The 21,901-nt window shown below is 38.0% G+C and overlaps 1 protein-coding gene across 3 annotated transcripts in view; it reads right to left on the bottom strand.

Moving 5' to 3' along the window:
* PRKDC (protein kinase, DNA-activated, catalytic subunit) overlaps positions 1-21,901 on the bottom strand; it is a 229,719-nt gene that overhangs the window by 134,545 nt on the left and 73,273 nt on the right. For 2 of the 3 annotated variants that reach the window (XM_019661296.1, XM_019661298.1), the window contains exons 27-36: positions 21,317-21,543; positions 19,787-19,881; positions 18,156-18,255; positions 16,858-16,991; positions 11,671-11,925; positions 8,198-8,421; positions 7,268-7,500; positions 6,722-6,854; positions 6,177-6,335; positions 5,152-5,355 (exon numbers count right to left, since the gene is read on the bottom strand). In XM_019661296.1, coding sequence (XP_019516841.1) covers positions 5,152-5,355; positions 6,177-6,335; positions 6,722-6,854; positions 7,268-7,500; positions 8,198-8,421; positions 11,671-11,925; positions 16,858-16,991; positions 18,156-18,255; positions 19,787-19,881; positions 21,317-21,543 — 1,764 coding nt within the window. The remainder of the gene's footprint in view (positions 1-5,151; positions 5,356-6,176; positions 6,336-6,721; positions 6,855-7,267; positions 7,501-8,197; positions 8,422-11,670; positions 11,926-16,857; positions 16,992-18,155; positions 18,256-19,786; positions 19,882-21,316; positions 21,544-21,901) is intronic. The other variant, XM_019661297.1, reaches the window with a different exon arrangement.

Here is a 21,901-nt window from a genome sequence, read left to right as displayed (position 1 = left end):
GGCCATGCAGAAGCCAGCGACTGACCTGCCTCGCCCGGGAAGAGCGCAATGATGGTGCCAGCTTGGGCCAGTGAAGCAACATCCTCCACAACTAAACTGAAGAACAAAAACAACAGCAACTTGTCTGTTCCCCTTTCCCGATTCCCCAGCGCTGTTCCCCTCCCCCAATTCCCCAATAAAATCTTAAAAAAATAAAAAGTTATCCTTACACCACAGAAACACAAAGGATCATAAGAATCTAGTGTGAACAATTATACACCAACAAATATGACAATTTAAAAGAAATTTATAAATACTTAGAAATGTACACTCTATCAATACTGAATCAAAAGAAGCAGATATCTAAATAGACCAATTACCAATAAGGAGATTGAATCAGTAACAAAAACCTCCCAATAAACAAAAGTCCAGGAAAAGGTGGCTTCACAGGTAACTTTGACCAACAATTTAAAGAACTAATGATGGTAACAGGGAGATCCAAGATTGCAGAGTAGATAAATGCTGTGCTTGCCTCCTCCCATGAACACATTAAGAACAATCAACCTGGAGAACCATCTGAAGTCTACCTGAACAGAAGTTTCATAACTAAGGATATAAAGAAGAAACCACATTGAGACTGGCCAGGAGGGGCAGATATTTGGAACGGGCCAGCCCCAAATCTCTCTGAGGCAGATGATAATTGAGTATCTCACCTGTGAAGTCTCACCCCGGAAGAGTGAGGATTCCCCTGCCATAGTATTGGTGTGAGGAAGAGGAGCCCCTACATTTGGCTGTGAAAAACAGTGGGGATTCCGACTGTGTGGATGAGACAAAGAGCTGTGGGAAACCCACACATCCTCTTAAAGGGCCCATTCAAGACTTGCTCCCAGGCACTCATCCTAAACTCTAGTGGAGGGACGGTGACTCAGGAGGAGACAGAGACATACAGAGGGAGACTGACTTGTGTAGCTACAGGGTAAGGGTTAGAGTAACAGCTGCCATTTTCCCTGTGGAGAATCCTCCTGCCATGCAACCAGCAGGCGGGAGCCATCTTCCCTGTGTTAAGACACCCAAACCCCAAGCCCATGGCCAAATCTGAATCTGTATTGGCCTGGTGAGCTGAACTCATTCCACCGTGGTGGTGACTCCGTGGGACCCCGCTCCACCCTACTCCCTCAATACCGCAGGCATTTTATTGGGGGGCAGCCAGCCCTATCTGTACTATACTCTTTCTTGGACAACTCTTGGGGGTCCGTGGGCTTATGGTGAACAGTGACTGGCTTCATTCAGTGTGCTTTGAGATTTTGGTTGAGTAGCTCTAGGCTCAGTACCGTCACAAAAACAGAATCCACGTTAACATGGTGAACAAAACTCATCTCACCCTGGTAACTCTAAGACTCTGCCTCATCCAACTCACCTACTGCATGAGGCTTTATCAGCAGCTGAATCCTAAGGAAGTTGGCAGATGACAGCAGGCCTTGGGGTGTCCTGGCTTTTGCGGAGCTACCACAAGCCCAGGACTGGTGGCAGCCCTCCTCAGTTCACAGTGTGGCCTCTCCCAGGTACCTCCAGGTCCATCACAGGTAGGGACTAACCGCAGATAACTTTGTAGCTTCTACTAGGTAGTTCCCAGCTGATCAAAGCAGTGGCTGCCCTGGGCCTGCACCAGAGCCCCTCCCAGGAGGCCCCAGAATCAAAATACCTGAGGTCACATTTGGATCACAACAGAGCACACCCAATTAGCACCACAAGAGGCACACCCAAAGGGCAATCACATTAGGCACCAGAGCCTGCTGAGGTGAATCCTGCTTCATGAGTTAAGCACCATGCACAGCAGCCCATAAGCTGTAGAAGTAGCAAAAACCTACAGCCAGTCAGACTGACAATCAATTCCACCAACTGATGTACCAACAGGAATTGTGGCTCAACTACAGCAGGAGGGTATACACAACCCACACAAAGGACACTCCTGGAGCACCCAGCACATGTGACCAGGGAGATTGTGCAGCGGGGCCCCATACCAGCACCTACTAAATAAGGCTAACGGGCCAAGACTGGGAGAGATAGCAGATCTACCTAAACATAGAAACGAACTCGAGAAACAGTCAAAATGAGGAAAGAAAGAAATACATCCCAAATAAAGGAATCAGAGGAAACTCCAGAAAAAGAACTAAACAAAACAGAGGTAAGAAACCTACCAGATACACAGTTCAAATCAACAGACACAAGGATGCTCAAGGAATTCAGTGAAAACCTCAACAAAGAGATAGCAAGCATTAAAAAAGGACATAGAAACAATAAAAAAGAACCAATCAGAAGTAGAGACTATGATAACTGAAATAAAGAAAGCACTAGGAGGAATCACAGCAGACTATATGAAGGAGAGGATAAAATCAGCAATTTAGAAGACAAGGTAGCAGAAAACACCCAATTGGAAGAGGAGGGAAAAAAAGATCAAACAAAAAAACTAGAATAGTTTAAGAGACTTCTGGGACATCAAGCATTACAACATTCACATCATAGGGGTAACAGGAGAAGGGTTTGAAAAAACAAGGGATTGTGAACGTATTTGAAGAAATAATGATTGAAAACTTTCTTAACCTGGCAAAGAAAATAGACATACAAGCCCAGGAAGTGCAGAGAGTACCAAACAAGATGAACCCAAACAGTCTCACACCGAAACACATTATAATTAAAATGGCAAAGGTTAAAGACAAAGAGAGAATCTTAAAAGCAGCAAGAGAAAGACAACTAGTTATTTATAAGGGTGCTCCCATAAGAAGGTCAGCTGATATCTCAACAGAAACCTTGTAGGCCAGAAAGGATGGGCATGAAATATTCAAAGTGATGAAAAGTAAGGACCTACAAACAAGAGTACTATACCCAGCAAGACTATCTTTTAAAACTGAAGAATAAAGAGCTTCCCCAACAAGAAAAAACTAAAGGCATTCATCACCAATAAACAAGGAATGTTACAGAGACTTCTTTAAGATGGAAAAAGAAGATCAAAAACATAAATAAAATGGCAAGAACTATACATACCTATCAACAATTACTTTAAATGTAAATGAACTACTCATAAATGCTCCAATGAAAAGATACATGGTGGTTGAATAGATAAGAAAACAAAACCCTTACATATGAGCATGCTGCCTAAAACTCACTTCAGACTTAGAGACACACACAGACTGAAAGTAAAGGAATGGAAAAAGATAGTTTATGAAAATCAAAACAAACAAAAAAAGCTGAGGTAGCAATACTTATACCAGATAAAACAGACTTTAAAACAAAGGCTATCACAAGAGAAAAAGGGCCAGCCAAGTGACGCATTGGTTAAGAGTTGGCTTGGGATGCCAGCTTTGAGCAGCAGGGCCCCAGTTCGGATCCCACATTAGGACGAGTGAAGCTGCGCCCTCTACAGCTAAGATGGTGAACAACAGCTCGACCTGGAGCTGGGCTGCTGTGAGTCGCTGGTGACGGCGTAGGCTGCAGTGGAGCTGCAGTGGGTTGCCGTAAGCTACCGTGAGCAGCCAGCAGCTGGCATGAGCTGCCAAGAGCTACCATGAGCAACCGTCCAGAGACCGGTGACTGATTTGCCTCACCCGAGAAGAGCACAATAATAATACCAACATGGGCCAGTGAAGCAACATCCTCCACAACTAGATTGAAGAACAAAAGGACAGCAAGTTGTCTGTTCCCCTTCCCCGATTCCCCAACACTGTTCCCCTCACCCAATTCCCCAATAAAATCTTAAAAAAAAAAAAAGATGGAAACAATGAAAAAGAAGATAAGTTTAACTATAAAAATTTAATTATTTCTATAAAAGAAACACTCCAAGTGAAACTGAACGATAAATGGCCAGCAGGAAAAACTACTTTCCTCATACATGATAGAGATCTACTATCCTTAATATACAAAAATCTCTTATATATTAATAAGAATGTATATCCCAATTGAAAAATGGGCAAAATAAAAAAATAGCATACACCAGAAATACTTTGGTTTTTAGAAAAAATTAGTGAGAGCCTGCAATCAGTAGAGAACATGAAACTTGAGAGATAAAAGTACAAAACAAAATTGTCACTAGTATAATAACAAAATTTTTTGTTATGGGGCAAACTATTTCAAACTTTACTACATTGCTTAAAAGAGATACTTGTATTGTGTAGTGAATGGGATTCTAATCTTCACTAAAGGAAAAAACAACAACAGTATCCTTACATTCAACTATAGCTAGGGTCCCTCAGTCCAGGGATGTTTCCCCTGTCCAGGCAATCTGCCACCTCCAGTCTCAAGTGGGAAAGGATGATTTCCCATGACCACAGAGGATGGCTAATCTGCAACCAATCCTCTGAACCCTGCTCTCTCTGTACTCCAAAAGCCCAGGGTCTCCATCACCTAACTCCTTTCTGAGTTCTGCAGTATAAACTGGCTGCCCATCTTCCCACTGCTAAGGTCATACTGCAGCTTTCTTGGACTCTGAAGTCTGTTACCACTTGCCCTTTTGCTTTCCAGCTTCCAAAGAGTTGTCACTCTTGTCTTTTCTCCTTTCCTATTTTTTTTTAAAACCCTTTCTGTTATTTCAGAGGGATTTCAGAAGGTGGCGGTAAATGCACATGGCTTTTATCCATCATCTTCACTATAAGTGTGAACAGTTTTAAAGTCCAAATTGTTATATTTCCTGAGTGTTGTGGGCCTACTACAATTTCATTTGTAACTTTAAAAAATACAAATTTCTAGTGAATCTACCACAAAATATTCTCATACAATAGACAATAAGCACTGTTTGGAATAAAAGCTTAAGTCAGTAGGAAATTATACAACCTTCCCTTAAAACGGTCATTCCAACAGTTAAGTTTCCGATTGTCTACAGACCAGGTTAAATTTCAAAAGTCAATATCCTACATAGGTGTGTCTTTTAATATTAGGCCTAGAGATTTTTTCGGGGGGAGGGGTGGTGGGGAGGGTGAGAGATTAGAAAAAACAAGCAATGTTTCAACATCTATTATTAAATATTCATAAAGGCTGTGTTTTGTTTCCTTTTATTTTGTTTTTAAACACTGGCAAGAGCTTTAAACCTTCCAAGAAGTCTTGTTTTATTTTAATTATATATTTCAGGAATATAAGCATTATATAAGAAAATATACTTTACTTAAAGCAAACTTTCATTACCATTTTGGGATTATCCACAGATGATTTCATGAGCTCCAATACAGCAAGATCTAGATTTTTCAACAATTCAGTGTTGATTGTTTCTGAGAACAAGCTATAAAAATACTCTCCATGACAGAAGCGCACAATATTTCTCTGGGACCCTCCTGTGGATGGCATGAACAACACTGCTGTGTCCAGAAGAAGAGTCACAAGGCACTCACACTAAGGAGAAAGAAAAGTGCGATGACAGAAGTACATATCTTAAGTGTCACAGAAAGACTCCCTGGGTTGCTATTAACTTTGATCGTGGAAAATCACAGTAAGATCTAAAAGGAGCCTAACAGTCAAAGGCGTGGGTTCAAATTTGAACTGTATACATTTCAATGAGCCTCCATTTTCTACATTTCATTTTGGGAAAGAAATGTTCCCTGACTCATGTTTCTCTCAAATTTCCAGAAATCTTGTCGTTTTGAAGGGAGAGTCTAGTAAGGGTGAGTATTTTTAGACAATTTAAGTATGTAATTTGTTTATCTTAAGTGGAAAAGAGGGCAAAGAGATTTCTGCAACAAGAAAAAAGATGGGTAGAATGGAGTGAACACACAGTACTGGCTGGCAGGTCTCAGCTATAGCACAGACTGTTTGAGGCCAGCCTTGCAGAGTTCAAACAATGAAGACATTTTTTTTGTGGTGCCTCTGGAATTATCCTGCAGGGGCTCTCCCTAATCAGCCATCTGAAGAATCACCAAGGACAGGGGAAGAAGAGATCACCGTGTCAACATGGTTCAGCTGTTCTCTGCCTAACGTCCTTTTACAAACAAAAAGGGATTGAAAAAAAAAACCTCAATTTAAGGGAATGCTGTTCTTTTTATTTAAAAAACAACAACAAGAAAAACTTTTAGTAGGTCAGCTCATGTAAATAAATCAATTAAAGTATTTGTGCATCTGAGAACTTACCCAACTAAACTCCTGTTTTAAAGACACAATGCATGTGAGTTACATATTTACATCATTAGGATAGCATAGCATATAGATGTTTTTCCTACCAGTCCTCCAAAAGCAAAGGCCAGCTCCAGAAGTCCTCTAGCCAATCGCTTACAACTGGGGTCTAGCGAAGGAAGGCACTGTTGTTCATGGCCCGGTGCAATGCTTTTATAAACCAGGGAAAGAAGTTTTGTGCCAACAGAATGACGCTGATCTACAGACTAAAATGAAGTCAACACTGAAATGCCCAGCAATAAGATATTTTATAGAAAAACAATTTTACATCCTTCATTAATTAAAAAATCCATGTAAGCTAACACTGACAACTGTCTTCCAATTATCTGGAATTTTTTCACTCAACTTTGCTTTCTGTGCTATATTTTTAATTAAAGTCACCTAGCTACAAAGGCAGAATAGCAGTCAGTCCCTAAAGTTCTTCAGAAGGCTGCTGGAAATACTCAAATGTCTTTTATTTTATTTTCATTTTATATTTATAAAATATTTCAGCATACTCTGTATATAAAGGATGTCTTAAAAAGACTATAAATAGACTAATATAAATAGAATAATTCGTTTAACGAAGCAAGACAAATGTAAAAACAATTACCTGAGATGGTAATATAACATGCAAAAAACCAGCTTTATGAAGTTGTTTACAAGCTGACACGGTAGAAGCCAGCTTGGCCCTATCCACGTTAGCATCAGGGTCACACAGGTTAACAGCACAGAGCTCCTCAATGCTGGCCATGTGAAAAAAGCAAAAAGAAAACTTAGATGAGTGCTGATCTTATTAAATTATCAGGACACAATGAAAAAACGTGTATGTTCTGTTATAAATGTATTTACTAACTAAACTACCTGGCACTCAAATTCATGACATAACCTAGAAAGCAAACAGGCTAACACCAAACAAGGGGCCCATGCACTAATCCAGCAGGGGAAATCAACACAGGGCGAAGCCATACCCAAGTCTTGTGAACTCTTAAGGTGCAGTGAAGGCATTTGCTAAATAGATAATTTTCAAACAACTGATGAGATCCTCTGCACCAAACACCCCCCTGATGAGTTCCTTTACTTGAATAAATGGGGCTACAGCAGGAACACACACAGCTGCCAGAGCACGCTGCAACCTTAATTCCACCACAACACTGACCCTGAGCATGATCCGAATGCCCACCTCTGCGCTGTTATTTTTTCCTTGAGGTGCAGCTCTAGGATGTCTTTGTATGGGGACTTCTTTAGTGCTTTCATCAGGTTCACACAAACATCAGGAAGACGATCCATAATGGGGACGTCGCCGATATTGAAACCTATGCTCGAGGGCTCACAAAGGGTTTTCACCAAGAGTTCCATGAGGTTTGTGTTACATAAATACTTCTCAAGATGCTGTAAAAAATGGATTTGAATAAAAACACATCCATTAATCAAGATTCAGATATTCACTACAGTGTAAGATGCATGAAACTGGAAATGTTTGCCTGGCTAGGGTGAAGGTTGGCAAACTTTCTCTGTAATGGGTGAGACAATAAATGTTTTTGGCTTTGTGGGCTGTAAGATCTCCGCTGCAACTACTTAACTGCCCTTATAGAGTGAAAGTGGCCATGGACAATATGTGAACTATTGAACCTAGACATATTCCAATAAAACCTTCTTTGCAAAACAGGGCAGCAGGTGGGATTTGGCCTATGGACCACAGTTTTCCAGCCTCTAGTTTATTAGGGCAATGTTCTATCCGCCCACAGTACAGGGCCTGGCATACAGTAGGTACTTAGTATATATTAACTGGATGGATTGACTGGAGTTTATATAATAAGCCTCACAGATACATTTTTTAATATTTGCTAATGCATGTTTCCTAAGGTGGATCATAGTATAAAATGCAATATCCAACAAAAATTTAGAAAACCTAATTTGTATTTTATTCACACAATAAGCAAAGTTTTATTATTTTCAAGAACAGATAATTCCTACAGCAATGGAAAGTTCTAAGACAGCTAAAACCACTTCTAATAGGTACTCTATATGTGTTTTTCCAGTGCCAAGTACTGACCTCCAATTAATACAGCAGCAGGTGTGACCTTACCTTCCAGCCTTCTGTATAGATGCTGAGCAGCGTTGTGGTAAATTCCATCACCCGAACGATAATTGTGCATTTGCTGTAATTATATCTTTCTTCCTCTTGTGGGCTAGGTCTGTTATCTGTTGCCCCAGTACCAAAGCACTTTTCTGCTGCCATAATATTATGCATAGCAATGCTTTCTAAAAAGAAAGCCACCGCCTTCCAAAGTGAAGACTGTGTTTCAGTACCTAGAAAAAAATTACATTAAAATATTAATATATGCTTCCTTCTAACTTCGCGAAGATTAATGTGAAATTTCTTCTTTAAAGATAGGCATGATATACTTTTAGTCAAAATTCAAAATATTTCAAAAGAAAAGTTCAATAAAAACTGAACAAAATCGCAGTCATTTTTTCTCATTTCAAAATTTCATAATTAATGCCACTCAAATAGAATTCACCTTTAAACTTATGTAGTAAAAACACATCTACGGGCAGTTAGGTCTTGCTTCTCAAACACTACTTGTGGGAATATAAATTAATATGATCTTTTTGAAGGGCAATTTGGCAAATCATACTAAAAGCTTTAAAAACTGTATGCTAATTTCTATAAAATGTTAAAAAGCTCATATGCTTTGATCTAGCACTGAAATTTCATCCAAGTGAAATAATGGCAGAATTGCAAATTTGTGTTTGTAAGGATGTTCATTTTAGCATTGTTCTTAACAATAAAAAAATAGAAACAACTTAAATGTCCTTCAAAGGGGCAACAGAGAGAGCAATTATGGCAGTCATTTTCAAATAGCTGTGTATGGGCACTGGTCATTTTATATAATCAATTTCAGATCAACTCTCATATGGACTTTTTCATAAAAGTCATCGATATGAAAACATGGTTGTGCTGGTGCAACTTCCCTATCTCCACCTCTTTCATGATTACCCTTCTCCTGCTTAACAAAAGAAAGACAGATACACCTTTTTCCTCTGCTCAATCTTACTGTAGTTTATTATCTCAGGATATAAAGACCTTTGGAGCCCCAAAGCAATAATTTAAAACGGTGACATAAGTGTTGAAACAATGACTAAAGGTAATGAATAAGAAATCCTTTCACAAGTCTGATGGTTTCCAATTCGCTGTTTTCAGAAAATTTAAGGAAAGTTAATCAAACTGTCAACTGATGGATCATTAAAAATAATTTTGATGACAAAGCATCAGGTATTCAAAGAACTGAAGAATTAATTCTTAAACACCAAATATCCTTGAATGCAGCAAACCATGGGCTGTATGACTCATCCCAACCAGATATGTTAACTGTGTGAAAAATGTGTATTTTATATAAATATAGCACTTGTTTATGTGAACAAGTTTTTTTACGTACTAAAATCTAAATAAAACAAAAATAAAATTCTAACCATGTAATTTTACTGTTTTACATGTAACTATTACAAAAATATTTATTATATTTATGTTGTGGTGGTAATGAATATAATGTGCCCTAATAACAAATGCAATGATAACACAGAAGAAAACTTTAAAACACATAGACCCTTTATTGCAAAGACATAGATAGGGTTATAAGTAAAAACATAAGCATAAAAGCATAACACCTTAGGTTAAAAAAATGTAAGGGGTATGGAATGGTAATAATGAGGAACTGTGCAAAACTCTCAGTAAAGAAATTGTATTTTAAAGCTGATGATGGTGAATATAAAACTACTATAGTATTTAGGTTCCAATGAATACTTTTTTTTTCAAGTAATGTTAACAGTTTTATATTAAAATGTCAACATTTACAACACACCAGAAAGCTGTACGGAAAATAAATTTTTGGGGTCAACTTTAAAGTTTGACTGGAGGTACACTGTTTTTAATGTCTACTTCTCCTCACAGGGTTAATGAATAAAACTGTTTTAAGACTACTTAATTTTAATAGTCACATAATTTAGTAATCTGTGCACATTTAAATTAGATAAAGTTATATATACCAACATAAAAAGATGTCTAATATATTGTTTCTTTTTAAAAAGCACATTACAGTAAAGCACACATAATGATCACATTAACTAAAAAATGAAAATTAGAAAATATACATAATATGTATAACAAAGTTTAGAAAAGTAAACACTAAATTATTATAGTGTTTATCACTAGGGAATGTACTCAGGGGAAAGGTTTTGCATATTTTCTATGCTTTTTTCCTTGTTTAAATTTTCAAAATGAGGACATGAGATCTGTCAAAACAATAAATGTAAGGTACTGTGTGAAACTGAACAGCTACTATTGCTGTTTTGAAAGTTTCACAACTTTCTGACCTAGCTTTCTGATAATCTCATGCTAGAATCACTAGGGAGTCAGATTTTCTCAGAACAGTATAAAATCTGTTTCCTGAACTTTAGCATGTGTGTGCACACACAAATTATACACTCCCCACTATGCCTGGCTCTACCATCCTCAAGCTAGAAGGAAAACAGCCTTGTTCCTTTCTCCCAAATTTCCATAATATGGACCTTATCTCTGACAAAATTAAAGAGAGTACGGTAGTTCCTTTAGTCAGTCACCACCACCACTAGTGTGGATTCTCCATCAATATTAAAAAACATTCAAGTAAGAGAACATGTTCTAAATGGCAAGTCTGAAGTTCAGCTCGAGAGAGAGGATTTAAGTGAAACTCCAGAATATAAACACATGCCTGTTCAGAGAACTGCAAAGCAAAGACCACATCTGTCAACCAACAGTCAGCTCCAGATGCTCTATCCTTGGAGAGATGCACCTCCCAAAAGCCATCTCCTAGCCTTATAGTCCCATTCAGGTCACAAAGGATGGAGCCTGCCTACCTTCTTCTTCCCAGCACGGGCCAAGAAACGAACAAAACATTCTACCTTATGTTCTGCATCTCCGCAAATGACACTGTTATTACCATATTATAATAAAAACACTTAATAGGAAAATGTAAGCAAAACAAAGACATACTACACAGAAACACGGAATAAGATCATAAAGCTTTAGGTCAGGAAGAACTCTTAATTTACTACATTCAAATGAAAACCTTTAAAAGGTTATTTTTATAAAAGTGTCAAGAACCTGTGAACAGGGCAAAAAGGAAGTATAGGCTTTGTTTTTGCAGCCTCAGTTGTGTCATCTAAATCATACTAACATCCTCATTATGAGATTAAATAAGAATGCAGGTAAAGCACTTTGCACAGTACTAAATGATGTTGTCACCACTGTTACTGTTATTTTGGGACAGCAGCAAACTGTTTCATCAAAAACCCCCTGACAGGGCAGGCTGATTGGCTCAGTTGGTTAAGAGCTCACTCAAGAGTGTGAGATCTGAGCAACAGGGTCACCGGTTCGATTCACGGCCTGAGCTGAGCTGCCATTGAGCTGCCAACAGGTGGCAGGATGGCTCAGCTAAAAAAAAACCCCACTGATTTTTCCCCCCAGAATGACTCCAGGCAGAACTGAACACCACTAACTTAGGGCTAAGTGTTACCTACCCAGGACCTCAGATGCTTCAACGGTTTTCTCTTCAATGAATGTGTTGTAGCACTCCAGTGCTGCCAGAAGCATGTCCATCCACTGCAGGGCAGTTCTTAGACTGAATGGCCCTTGCATATCACAGAGGGTTGGCTGAGCAAGGATGCCTGAAGGCCGATCACAATCTCCTCCCCCACCCTCAAATGTGTTTATGAGAAAGGAAGTATCTTCTTTCTTGATAATATCTTTCAGCCATAAAAAAGGGGATTTGTTGCCTTAAAAAAGAAACAAGATTAAAACACACATATAAATAACTTTCAAATAATAAAATTATTTTATCTAATCATTGAGCCTAATTAAAAATAGCAATCCACCAATAATAAAATAACAAAAATTAAAAGTCTGGTAAGTTAAAAAATGTAGTCAGGCCAGAACAAGACTGGCACTACACAATATTTCAAATACAGTTTTCAATAAAAGTTCCACATAAACTATCTACTAGAGCAGTAAAATTTCAAAGTGATACAGGACAATCTTTTTTTTAACCACAGTACTCACAATTTGTTTCACTATAATTACTGCCAAGAAGGTATTTCTACCAAAAGCCATTCTATTCAGTTTCTTTAAACATTATAAAAATAGATGGATACCATTTAAATAGCTGTAAACTTCATGCCCTTTCTTCTGCCTTTTTTCTTAAGTATTATTGCTTTTTAAAGGAATAATTCAAGGAATAAACACAAAAAGAACACTGTGAGTCTTAGGTTCCTATCCTGGCTGTGCTACCTTCCAGCTGTGGCGACCTGGACTCTCATGTCTCGTTTCCTCATCCGTAAATGAGAATCATAACAGTATCTATCTGTGAGGTTATTACAAAGATTAAATTAAAGTAGTTAATATTTGAAAGTGCTTAGAATAGCATCTACCACACGGTAAGTGCAGTGTTTATTAAATAAAAGAGTCAAATGAACTGCTTGTTAAAGGTATTTTTCTTTTAAGTATTAATCATTTTCTAAATTAAATTAAAAAATCATAACATTTTATTTTGTATTCTCTGAAATGAAAGACTAAAAAGGCCAAATCATTGAGTCTAATGAAGTTAGAAGAATCCAAAATAGTAATGTAACTTTGACGTCTTAAAAAGAAACAGTTTTTCTATTGTGTCAAAAAAATACCTATCAGAAGCTCTATAAGTAAAAGATTAACGTCATGTTTTCAGGGTTTGCTTAAGAAAGAAATATTAAATGTTCCATTTTTTTCATTAAGAATAAACAAAGAAAATAAAGCTATATAAAAATGAGTGAAAATAATAAGATATTTAAATTCTATATCAAGTACTAGCTAAGAGTGATAGAATAGAGAAGTAAGGAAATAAAGGACAAAAAAGACAGATCTAGACAAATAACAAGATAAGGGAACATGAGTAAGAATAGAGATAAGCCTAAGAGAAATAGGAAAGTACATCTGGAGAACTTGGAACTTTCCCAGCTCTCTACTTCTTTCTCACTCTCCTCCTCATGATTGTGGTTATCTGTCACTCTGGCTTTTTGTCCAACATGTTCCCATCCACTGATCTCAGCATTCAAAAGCCCCTGATACGTGTCATAAGGACATACCTGCACCTGGGTGTTGATGTGCCCAGCACCCCACCTCATAGTGCAGGACCTCAAAACATAGAACCTCTAAAAAGAGATGCCTAACACATCTCTTAAAAACCATTAAAAACCATTAGAAGAAAAGATACAGGAGACGTAGATGCACCACTGGAGGACACTGAAAAGGTAAGTCAAGTAATGCTCATTAATTTTATAAAAATTGTATGCTGGTAGCAGGGCAAGATTCGTCTACTACTTGGCATCCTTAGTTTAACAAAAACAATTCTGAAAGTTAGAGCTCATTTACTTCACTGAAAATGTATGAGGTCCCAATTAGAGGCAACTGAGAAGAAGAACAACAGAAATGTCTTGGGTCAGTCAAGTTGACATCATTAGTAATTATGTGGGCAAGAAACAGCCAGAGACCCAAATGTGAGGTAGGATTTGCTAACAAATAATTCTACCTATGTAATATATCTGGGCCTCAGTTTCCTTTAAAAATAATGAAAACATGCCCCACCCCTCCACCCCTCACTGACTTTACAGGACTGTTGGAAGTATGATTTAACTTACAAAACAAACTTTAAAAGTTGTAAGCAAATATAAAATACTATTGGGTTGTTGGAAAAATCATGACGTATGTTTGCGACAGAAGGTACTAGTTCATTTTTGGAAGTACTAGAGTCATTTGCATCTATGTTATTGCTATGTCATTTGACAGCTGACAGTTCTAGCTTCATTCTAAAAAAACATTGAGCGAATTGGTTCAGTTTTGGAGATTTTACAAGTTGAAGAAGGAAGACCAAACTGTGCATTTTTGTCATATTTTACTGCTTTACTTCCATAAAAGGAAGAACGCGTGTCAAGCTTGTGAAAAGTTGCATAAAGTTTACGGTGACAATACTCTTCAAGAACATCAGTGCCAGCGATGGTGCACACAATTCCGTGCTGGTGATTTTGATCTCAACGATGCTCCTTGGTCAGGGAAGCCCACCGAGGTTGATGACAACAAAATAAAAGCATCGATCAAGTCAAACCCACGTTACGTGACACAAGAGATTGCAGAAACATTGAACATCCATCATTCAAGCGTTCAAAACCACCTGAAGAAGCTGGAATATGTAAGCAAGCTCTATATTTGGGTTCCGTATGAACTCAAAGAAAAGAAGTTCATTTGACGGCACGTATAGAGATGAAATCAGCAATATACTCATTAAACGTGAGGAAACAATCCTTTTTTGAGGCGACTGATAACTGGTGATGAGAAGTGGATTGTTTAGAACAATGTGGTGAGCAAACGGTCTTGGTCCCAATGTGATGATTCACTTCAAATGACATCGAAAGCAGACATTCACCAGAGGAAGGTTATGCTCTCAGTGTGATGGGATTTTAAAGGTGTTGTGTTTTTCGAGCTCCTACCAAGGAACCAAACAATCAATTCGAATGTGTACTGTCAGCAATTGGACAGTTTGAACAAATCCATCATCCAGAAACATCCAGAGCTTGTTAATTGTAAAGGAGTTGTGTTCCATTGCGACAACGCGAGGCCACACACAAGTGTGGTCACCCATGAAAAATTATTGGAGCTTGGCTGGGATGTGTTGCCACACCCACCATACTCGCCTGACCTTGCGCCATCAGACTTCCACATGTTTCGCTCTCTTCAAAACTCTTTGCATGGTATAACATTCAATTCAGATGAGCCTGTAAATCAGCCCCTTGTTCAGTTTTTCACAAATAATAAAGACAGATCCTTCTATGAACAAGGAATTATGAAGCTCACTGAAAGATGGCAAAAAGTTATCCAACATAATAGGCAATATATCATTGATTGATCTTTGTTCTTTATGTAAATAAATGACCTTTGAAAAACAAACAAAATACGTCATGACTTTTCCGACAACCCAATAATAATGTTTTCTAAATAATTCTCTAAGTTAAAAATACAAATATGTATTTCCACTATATAAAAAAACTATAGAATAGTACATAAATATATTCCATATTTACATACCATATATAATATATACTATGAATATAATATACCGGGGGTGCCAAAACAATGTATACACATAACTTGTATTCATCTTTTATCAGTATATATTGAGTATTACAATTTTAACAGTTTTCCGTTCTTAAAATGTGTATACTTTTTTTTGGCACCCTTTGTAGTATATAAAATATATAGTATATAACAATATAATAAATTCCATAGTATAACAAAATATAGAATTCCTTCTAAGTTTTAGAATTACATGAAGTAATTTTTACTCTTCTTCCATGAAAAAAAAAAGCCCCAAAGTAGTACTCCACCCCATTTTCCAAAGAGAACTGGTTCTCTATCATGATTTGTAGTGCACTATCACCTTTCTCACCCAGACACATATGCCAGAGCATGCACTGGTTCTGGGCTAGAGCACAGTGCACTCAAAGAGGGCAAGCCAGGTCATGGGTCTGTCCTGGAGCACAGCTTCCCATGCCTAAGCTACAGAAGCTGAGGTTGAACTTGCTGGAAAAAAACAAAACAATACATTTATTCCTAAGAGTAGTGATTAACTCAAGCCTACAAGTACAGTTTGTTTACTGCAACAATTATTGAAAAACATAGGTTCACTTCTTTCCTTTAGTATCACAATGATCTAAGATCATTCAGACTTAGGAGACCAGCAGTTTCTTATTAGTTATATAAAATTGAAATAAAGCACTAATTATTAAATTAGTTTTTATTAAATATTAAATATTAATAAGATTTCTAAATCTTAATTGAATATCATGTTAACAACAACAATGGTCATCCAACTCTTCTTTATTTCTTTTAAATGGACTAGAAAAGTAAAAATATAGTGGAATAAAAAAAAATGCTGGGAAATTCCAAATTTACTTCCTGTGTAACATTTGACTAATATCAAAATAGCATTTTCTTTCCTTCTGTAAATCTTTGAAAAATGTACAGCCATAACTTATCATTTGTCATACAAACGATCTGTAATGGTTAATGAACATACTTATTTTTTCATTTATTAAAAACATATTATTGGGCCGGCCGAGAGGCATGATGGTTAATAACTGGCTTGGGATGCCAGAGGGCCCCGGTTTGGATCCCACATATGAGGGCCAGTGACACTGCCCTCCACAGCTAAGATGCTGAACAACAGCTCAACCAAGAGCTGGGCTGCTGTGAGTCGCCGGCAACGGCATAGGCTGCAGACCCTGAGGCAGTGGGTGGCCATGGGCTACCGTATATAGCCAGCAGCCAGCGTGAGCGGCCAGCAGCTGCAGTGAGTGGCCGTCCAGACGCCGGCGACTGATCTGCCTCGCCTGGGAAGAGCGCAATGATGGTGCCAACTTGGGCCAGTGAAGCAACGTCCTCCACAACTAGACTGAAGAACAAAACGACAGCAACTTGTCTGTTCCCCTTCCCCCAATTCCCCAGCACTGTTCCCATCCCCCCAATTCCCCAATAAAAAAATCTTTAAAAAACAACAACAAAAAAACATATTATTGGTTACATTCATCTAAATTATGGAAAGATCACATTTTAAACTAAGTACGCATCTTTAAACTACTTATAAAGCAAAACCCATTATTTATAGGACATAAAGATTACTATACCTGGCAATAAAGGAACAAATTTATAAAAGAGTTCTATGGATTTGTGTCGACATTCTGTCTGGGGTCTCCCACAGTGGGCTAAAAGCCACTGGACCACATCTAGTAAACACAATGATGCCGCAGGTGGAAATCCTCTATATGGAGATAACACATGGTATAAATATTCACCCCAACATTTCGCATTTAACTGACCCAGGAGTCTAGAAATCATAAACTCAATATTGCCACACTGATACACGTAGAAACCTTATTAAAAAGCGTTCAATTTCTTTTTTAATGTATAATCATTCAAATACAATCAAAATGTCACAGGTTAAACAGGTCCTAAATGCTGCTTAATAAAAAATGCTTTTTTTTTTTGAGGGAAAAATTTAGAAACATTTCTTAAAAGAGCAGCACCAACTATTTTCATATATTTTTTTCACTGTACTTTAAAACAATGGGGTTTAAGAGCTAAAGCAGTGCTTCTCAAATTGTCGTCTCCGGACCAGCTGCATCAGTATTATCTGTAAACTTGGCAGAAATGCAAATTCTCAGCGCCAACTAAGACCTACTAAAACAGATTCTGAGGGAAGGGCTGAGCAACCTGTGTTTTAACTAGATTTCCAGGTAATTCTGATGCATGCTGAAGTCTGAGAACCAATGATTTAAAGAGATGTCATAAATTAATGGCAGAATCTGGAAGAAGCAATTTTAAAACAGAAGTCAAATTAATATCTAGTCTACATGGGATAATACTTGTGCACAGTGGCAGTCGCCAGCAGACACCAGAGTTCTCTGCACAGATCTGGATGGGCTGATGCATGGTACACTCCCATCATGTCTGAGAATGAGAACTTGCTGGGATAGAAATGACAGCAAAGACTGGAAACCACTGGTCAATAACCCAACCTTGGTTTTGAGCAGCTTCATTTCATAATTCTATAATTCCATGTCTGTCAAAATCCTACTATTTCTTGTATTTCAAATTTACTCCATAATAGTTCCTATGTATTGTAGTTAAAAAATTCCATCTCAAATCTGTATTCAAATTACTGCAGGTAAAATAAATTCTCAGTTACAAAACTAATTTTCAAATTGTATCCACTATCCCTACTGAGATCAAATTTATATCTTGTGCTAAGAATTTTAAAACATAAAGCTTTTTAATGTCTTTGGAAAACTGGCTCTTCATACTTCCACACAGTTCTTGTTCAGAAAATTAATTCTTACACATTCCTCCCAGATTCTCCTTTATTAACTGAGAATCAGTTTAACATTGTGGGAAAAAAAGGGGGAAGTGAAGCAATATCACCTACCGTGGCCAACGTCGTCTTTTTGCTTCATTTAAAGAAACATGATTTTTTTCAATGATACGCCTTAGGTGATCAATGGTATCACAACACTGTTGAATTGTACCTGTTATCAAGTATAAAAATATTATTTCCAAAGAAGATATATAATAGATTATTAATAAATTAGTATTATAGGTTTACTGGTCTGGCTTTTTAAATTAGAAGTAATTTTATAATGGAGTTAATATCTTTTCATCTCTCAGAACATAAAATTTAAATAAGTGATTTACATTGCATTTCCAAAACCAAAACAAAGCCCACATTTAAGACTACAGGATAGTATGGAGAACACTCACACATATAGCAATACCACAACTAGTGTGAAACTGCTCCACCAGCCCCATAGCCGGCCAAAGCACAGCCTCAAGTAATGGATTTGAAATGGAAGAGACTTTGCAGGTATTATAAAATCCAAATACCAGGCAAGAGCCTGTGTACCTGAATTTAAGGCTATTATTTAAGGGGAGTAAGTTACTTGACCTCCCCCTCCTCTTAGGTAGGTTAAACTCTACAGCTTAATAACACAGCCACTGTAGGAGAAAAGAAATAAAAATGTAAAACCATCCACAGATGTCTAGGGTTATTTAGGAAAGGAGCCTCACACAACTTATTTTAACCTCTGTGAACATAAAGTTTCCTTTCTATGGTTTTAAATATGGCAGTGATATTTAAAAGAGTAACATTTCACTTGTTGAGAAAATTCACCTATATAAAATGTCTAGATAAACAAAGCAATATTAAGCTATTTGATGGTAAGGACTAAATTTTAAAAATTTTTTCCCATAGGTGGTAGGCTATCAATATGAAGGATAAGAGAGCTCAACCTGTCTTTCAATAAAATAAACAGAAACCAAAATCTGGATAAGTGGAAGAGGAGTTCTGCCACCACACAGCTCTGTGACTAAATCTGGTGCTTACAGTCTGCGGGCCTCTGGCCTTGCCTAGTGTGGAGAATGAATGCGAAGATCTCTAAGAAGTCTTCCACCTCACAAACTCCATGATGTTCCTAATAGTGTCTGGACAAAATTTAATTGTAAAGATTATTATTTTCTTAGTTACTTTAGCCTATTTTTAACCAAATATATATATTTTTTATTTCTTAATAATGGTCAAAATAGCTTTATCGTAATCTTGTAACGCGACTTATTTTCTACTTTCTAAATTATCATTTGTGAGTTGAGAGACACTGAACACATCTCAGTGGTTATTACATCCAGCTTTTTTTTCATTGTACAACCTGTACACGTTCACATGTTGTGTCAATATAGCAATTGGCTGACTTCATTGGAGCTGACAATAAAATTGTCCCACTTGCCATAGGCGGGATCTCTGACCAACCAGGGGTCCAACCTGAGCGGTCATGAGGGATACATGATCTTAGAGGAGGAGAGCATGGCATACTTTTCTACAAACTGGATTTGAGGCACTGCAGGGGCATATCTCCACTTCACATTTATCACCCTGAATGGGAGACCTGAGAAAAGCAAACCATCTTGGGAGAGAATTATCTGAGGCTTAACCCGACTGGAAAAGCTCTTGAAGACTTGTGAGGAAAACAAAATTGGCATGCACACCGAAGATCAGATAAGACCTACCTAAGGATTTCTCATCTGTATGTGCTAAGGCCAGACTTTCCATATATGTAACCAAGGCTTCAAATACAAACTGTTCTACCAGCAACTCTTCTTCCCTGTAAAATAAAGAATAATGATCCTTATCCAAGAAACAATAAAGCAGAAATGACGAGAAAACAAAAATAAGGTTATTAAATAGCATTAATTTTATTTTGTAAAATGGTTCAAATGCTTTAAAACATAAAATAACCAAAAACACTTCTCAAAGAAAACTTCCTAAAGAATAGACCAAAGACTATATAAACCAAAAGAGGCTTTTTGTCTGTACATAAGTATCCTCCCTGGGCGGCCGGATAGTTCAGTTGGTAAGAGCACGAGCTCTGGGGCCGGCTGAGTGGCTCACTTGGTTAAGAATTGGCTTGGGGGCCGGCCGAGTGGCGCGATGGTTAAGAGCTGGCTTGGGACGCCAGAGAGCCCCGGTTCAGATCCCACATATGAGGGCCAGTGACACTGCCCTCCACAGCTAAGATGCTGAACAACAGCTCAACCTGGAGCTGGGCTGCCGTGAGTCGCCGGCGATGGTGTAGGCTACAGCCCCTGTGGCAGTGGATTGCCATGGGCTACCATGTGTAGTGAGCAGCCAGTGTGAGCGGCCAGCAGCCGCAGTGAGCGGCCGTCCAGAAGCTTGCAACTGATCTGCCTCGCCCGGGAAGACCGCAATGATGGTGCCAACTTGGGCCAGTGAAGCACCGTTCTCCACAACTAGACTAAAGAACAAAACGACAGCAACTTGTCTGTTCCCCTTCCCCCGATTCCCCAACGCTGCTCCCCTCCCCCAATTCCCCAATAAAATCTTTAAAAAAAAAACCACAAAAAAACCTGTAATACTCAATATGTACTGATAACAAAAGATAAATACAAGTCATGTTTGACTTCTGCAATTGCAAGAGATGCTCAAAGTGGTTACCATCAGAATAATTTTAATACAGTTTTTTGCTTTCTTAAGATGTGTATAGAGTTTTTTGGCACCCTCTGGATAATATGATGTCATCGGCAAATGGTGACAGTTTTACATGTTTTAAGCCATCTTTTGTACATATAGGTGTCACAATTTTAAAAGATTTAAAAAATAAAGTGGGGCCGGCCGAGTGGCGCGATGGTTAAGAATTGGCTTGGGATGCCAGAGGGCCCCGGTTCGGATCCCACACATGCCGCTGGTGACTCACGGCAGCCCAGCTTCAAGTCGAGCTGTTGTTCACCATCTTAGCTGTAGAGGGCAGTGTCACTGGCCCTCAGGTGGGATCCGAACCAGGGCCCTGCTGCTCAGAGCTGGTGTCCCAAGCCAGCTCTTAACCAACGCGCCACTCGGCCGGCCCGCAAACTGCATTTTAATTCATTTTTTAAGCCCCAGAAAATAGCACAGGATCCAGCACATACTTACTAAATGCTTGATATATAAACACATGGACATATAAACACCAAGTCACTTTTCTAAATCACTACTAATTTAAAGAACTTGTTTTACACTCTCCTGTCATGTGGCTTACTTACCTGAATTCCCTGTAGATACTATTAAAAGCAAGTGATGCTCCTAGTCTCTTGAATGCATTGGGATGAAGTGCAAAGCTGTACAGTCGCTTGAAAAGCGATTTGGTGTTTACTGAACTTCTTTCCTGCTGTTGCGGTGTTGTCTGCTTAATGGACCATTTGAGAAATTCTCGAATGCACCGACCACAAAAATCTCTCAAAGTACTGTCATCAGGGTCCACAATTCCATCCTAAAACAAAGCATAAATGACAACTGAATATCTTGATCTGTCTCTGAGCATAACTAGAACGTTATAAAAATTTATTTAGAACACTATTCAAAAAAATAAACACTAGTAATACCAATCAGATCATCTAGAATCTAGCCTATAATAATTTCTTTTTGACATATTTGGTTGTCGGAAAAGTCATGATGTATTTTTTCTATGTTTTTCATTGCAAAAATGTGTCATGACTTTTCTGACAACCCAATAATAAAAACAGTCTTTTAAAGAAATCAAGGAACTGAAAAATCCATTAAAAAAAGAGAATACTTTAATTATGTAATAACAAAGTAGTCTTCCCTTTCCCTTAAGGAACACAATGGCC

The sequence above is a fragment of the Hipposideros armiger genome, unplaced genomic scaffold (genome assembly GCF_001890085.2).
Source record: "Hipposideros armiger isolate ML-2016 unplaced genomic scaffold, ASM189008v1 scaffold_343, whole genome shotgun sequence".
Lineage (NCBI taxonomy): Eukaryota > Metazoa > Chordata > Mammalia > Chiroptera > Hipposideridae > Hipposideros > Hipposideros armiger.
This window is presented reverse-complemented; position numbering and strand designations above follow the sequence as displayed.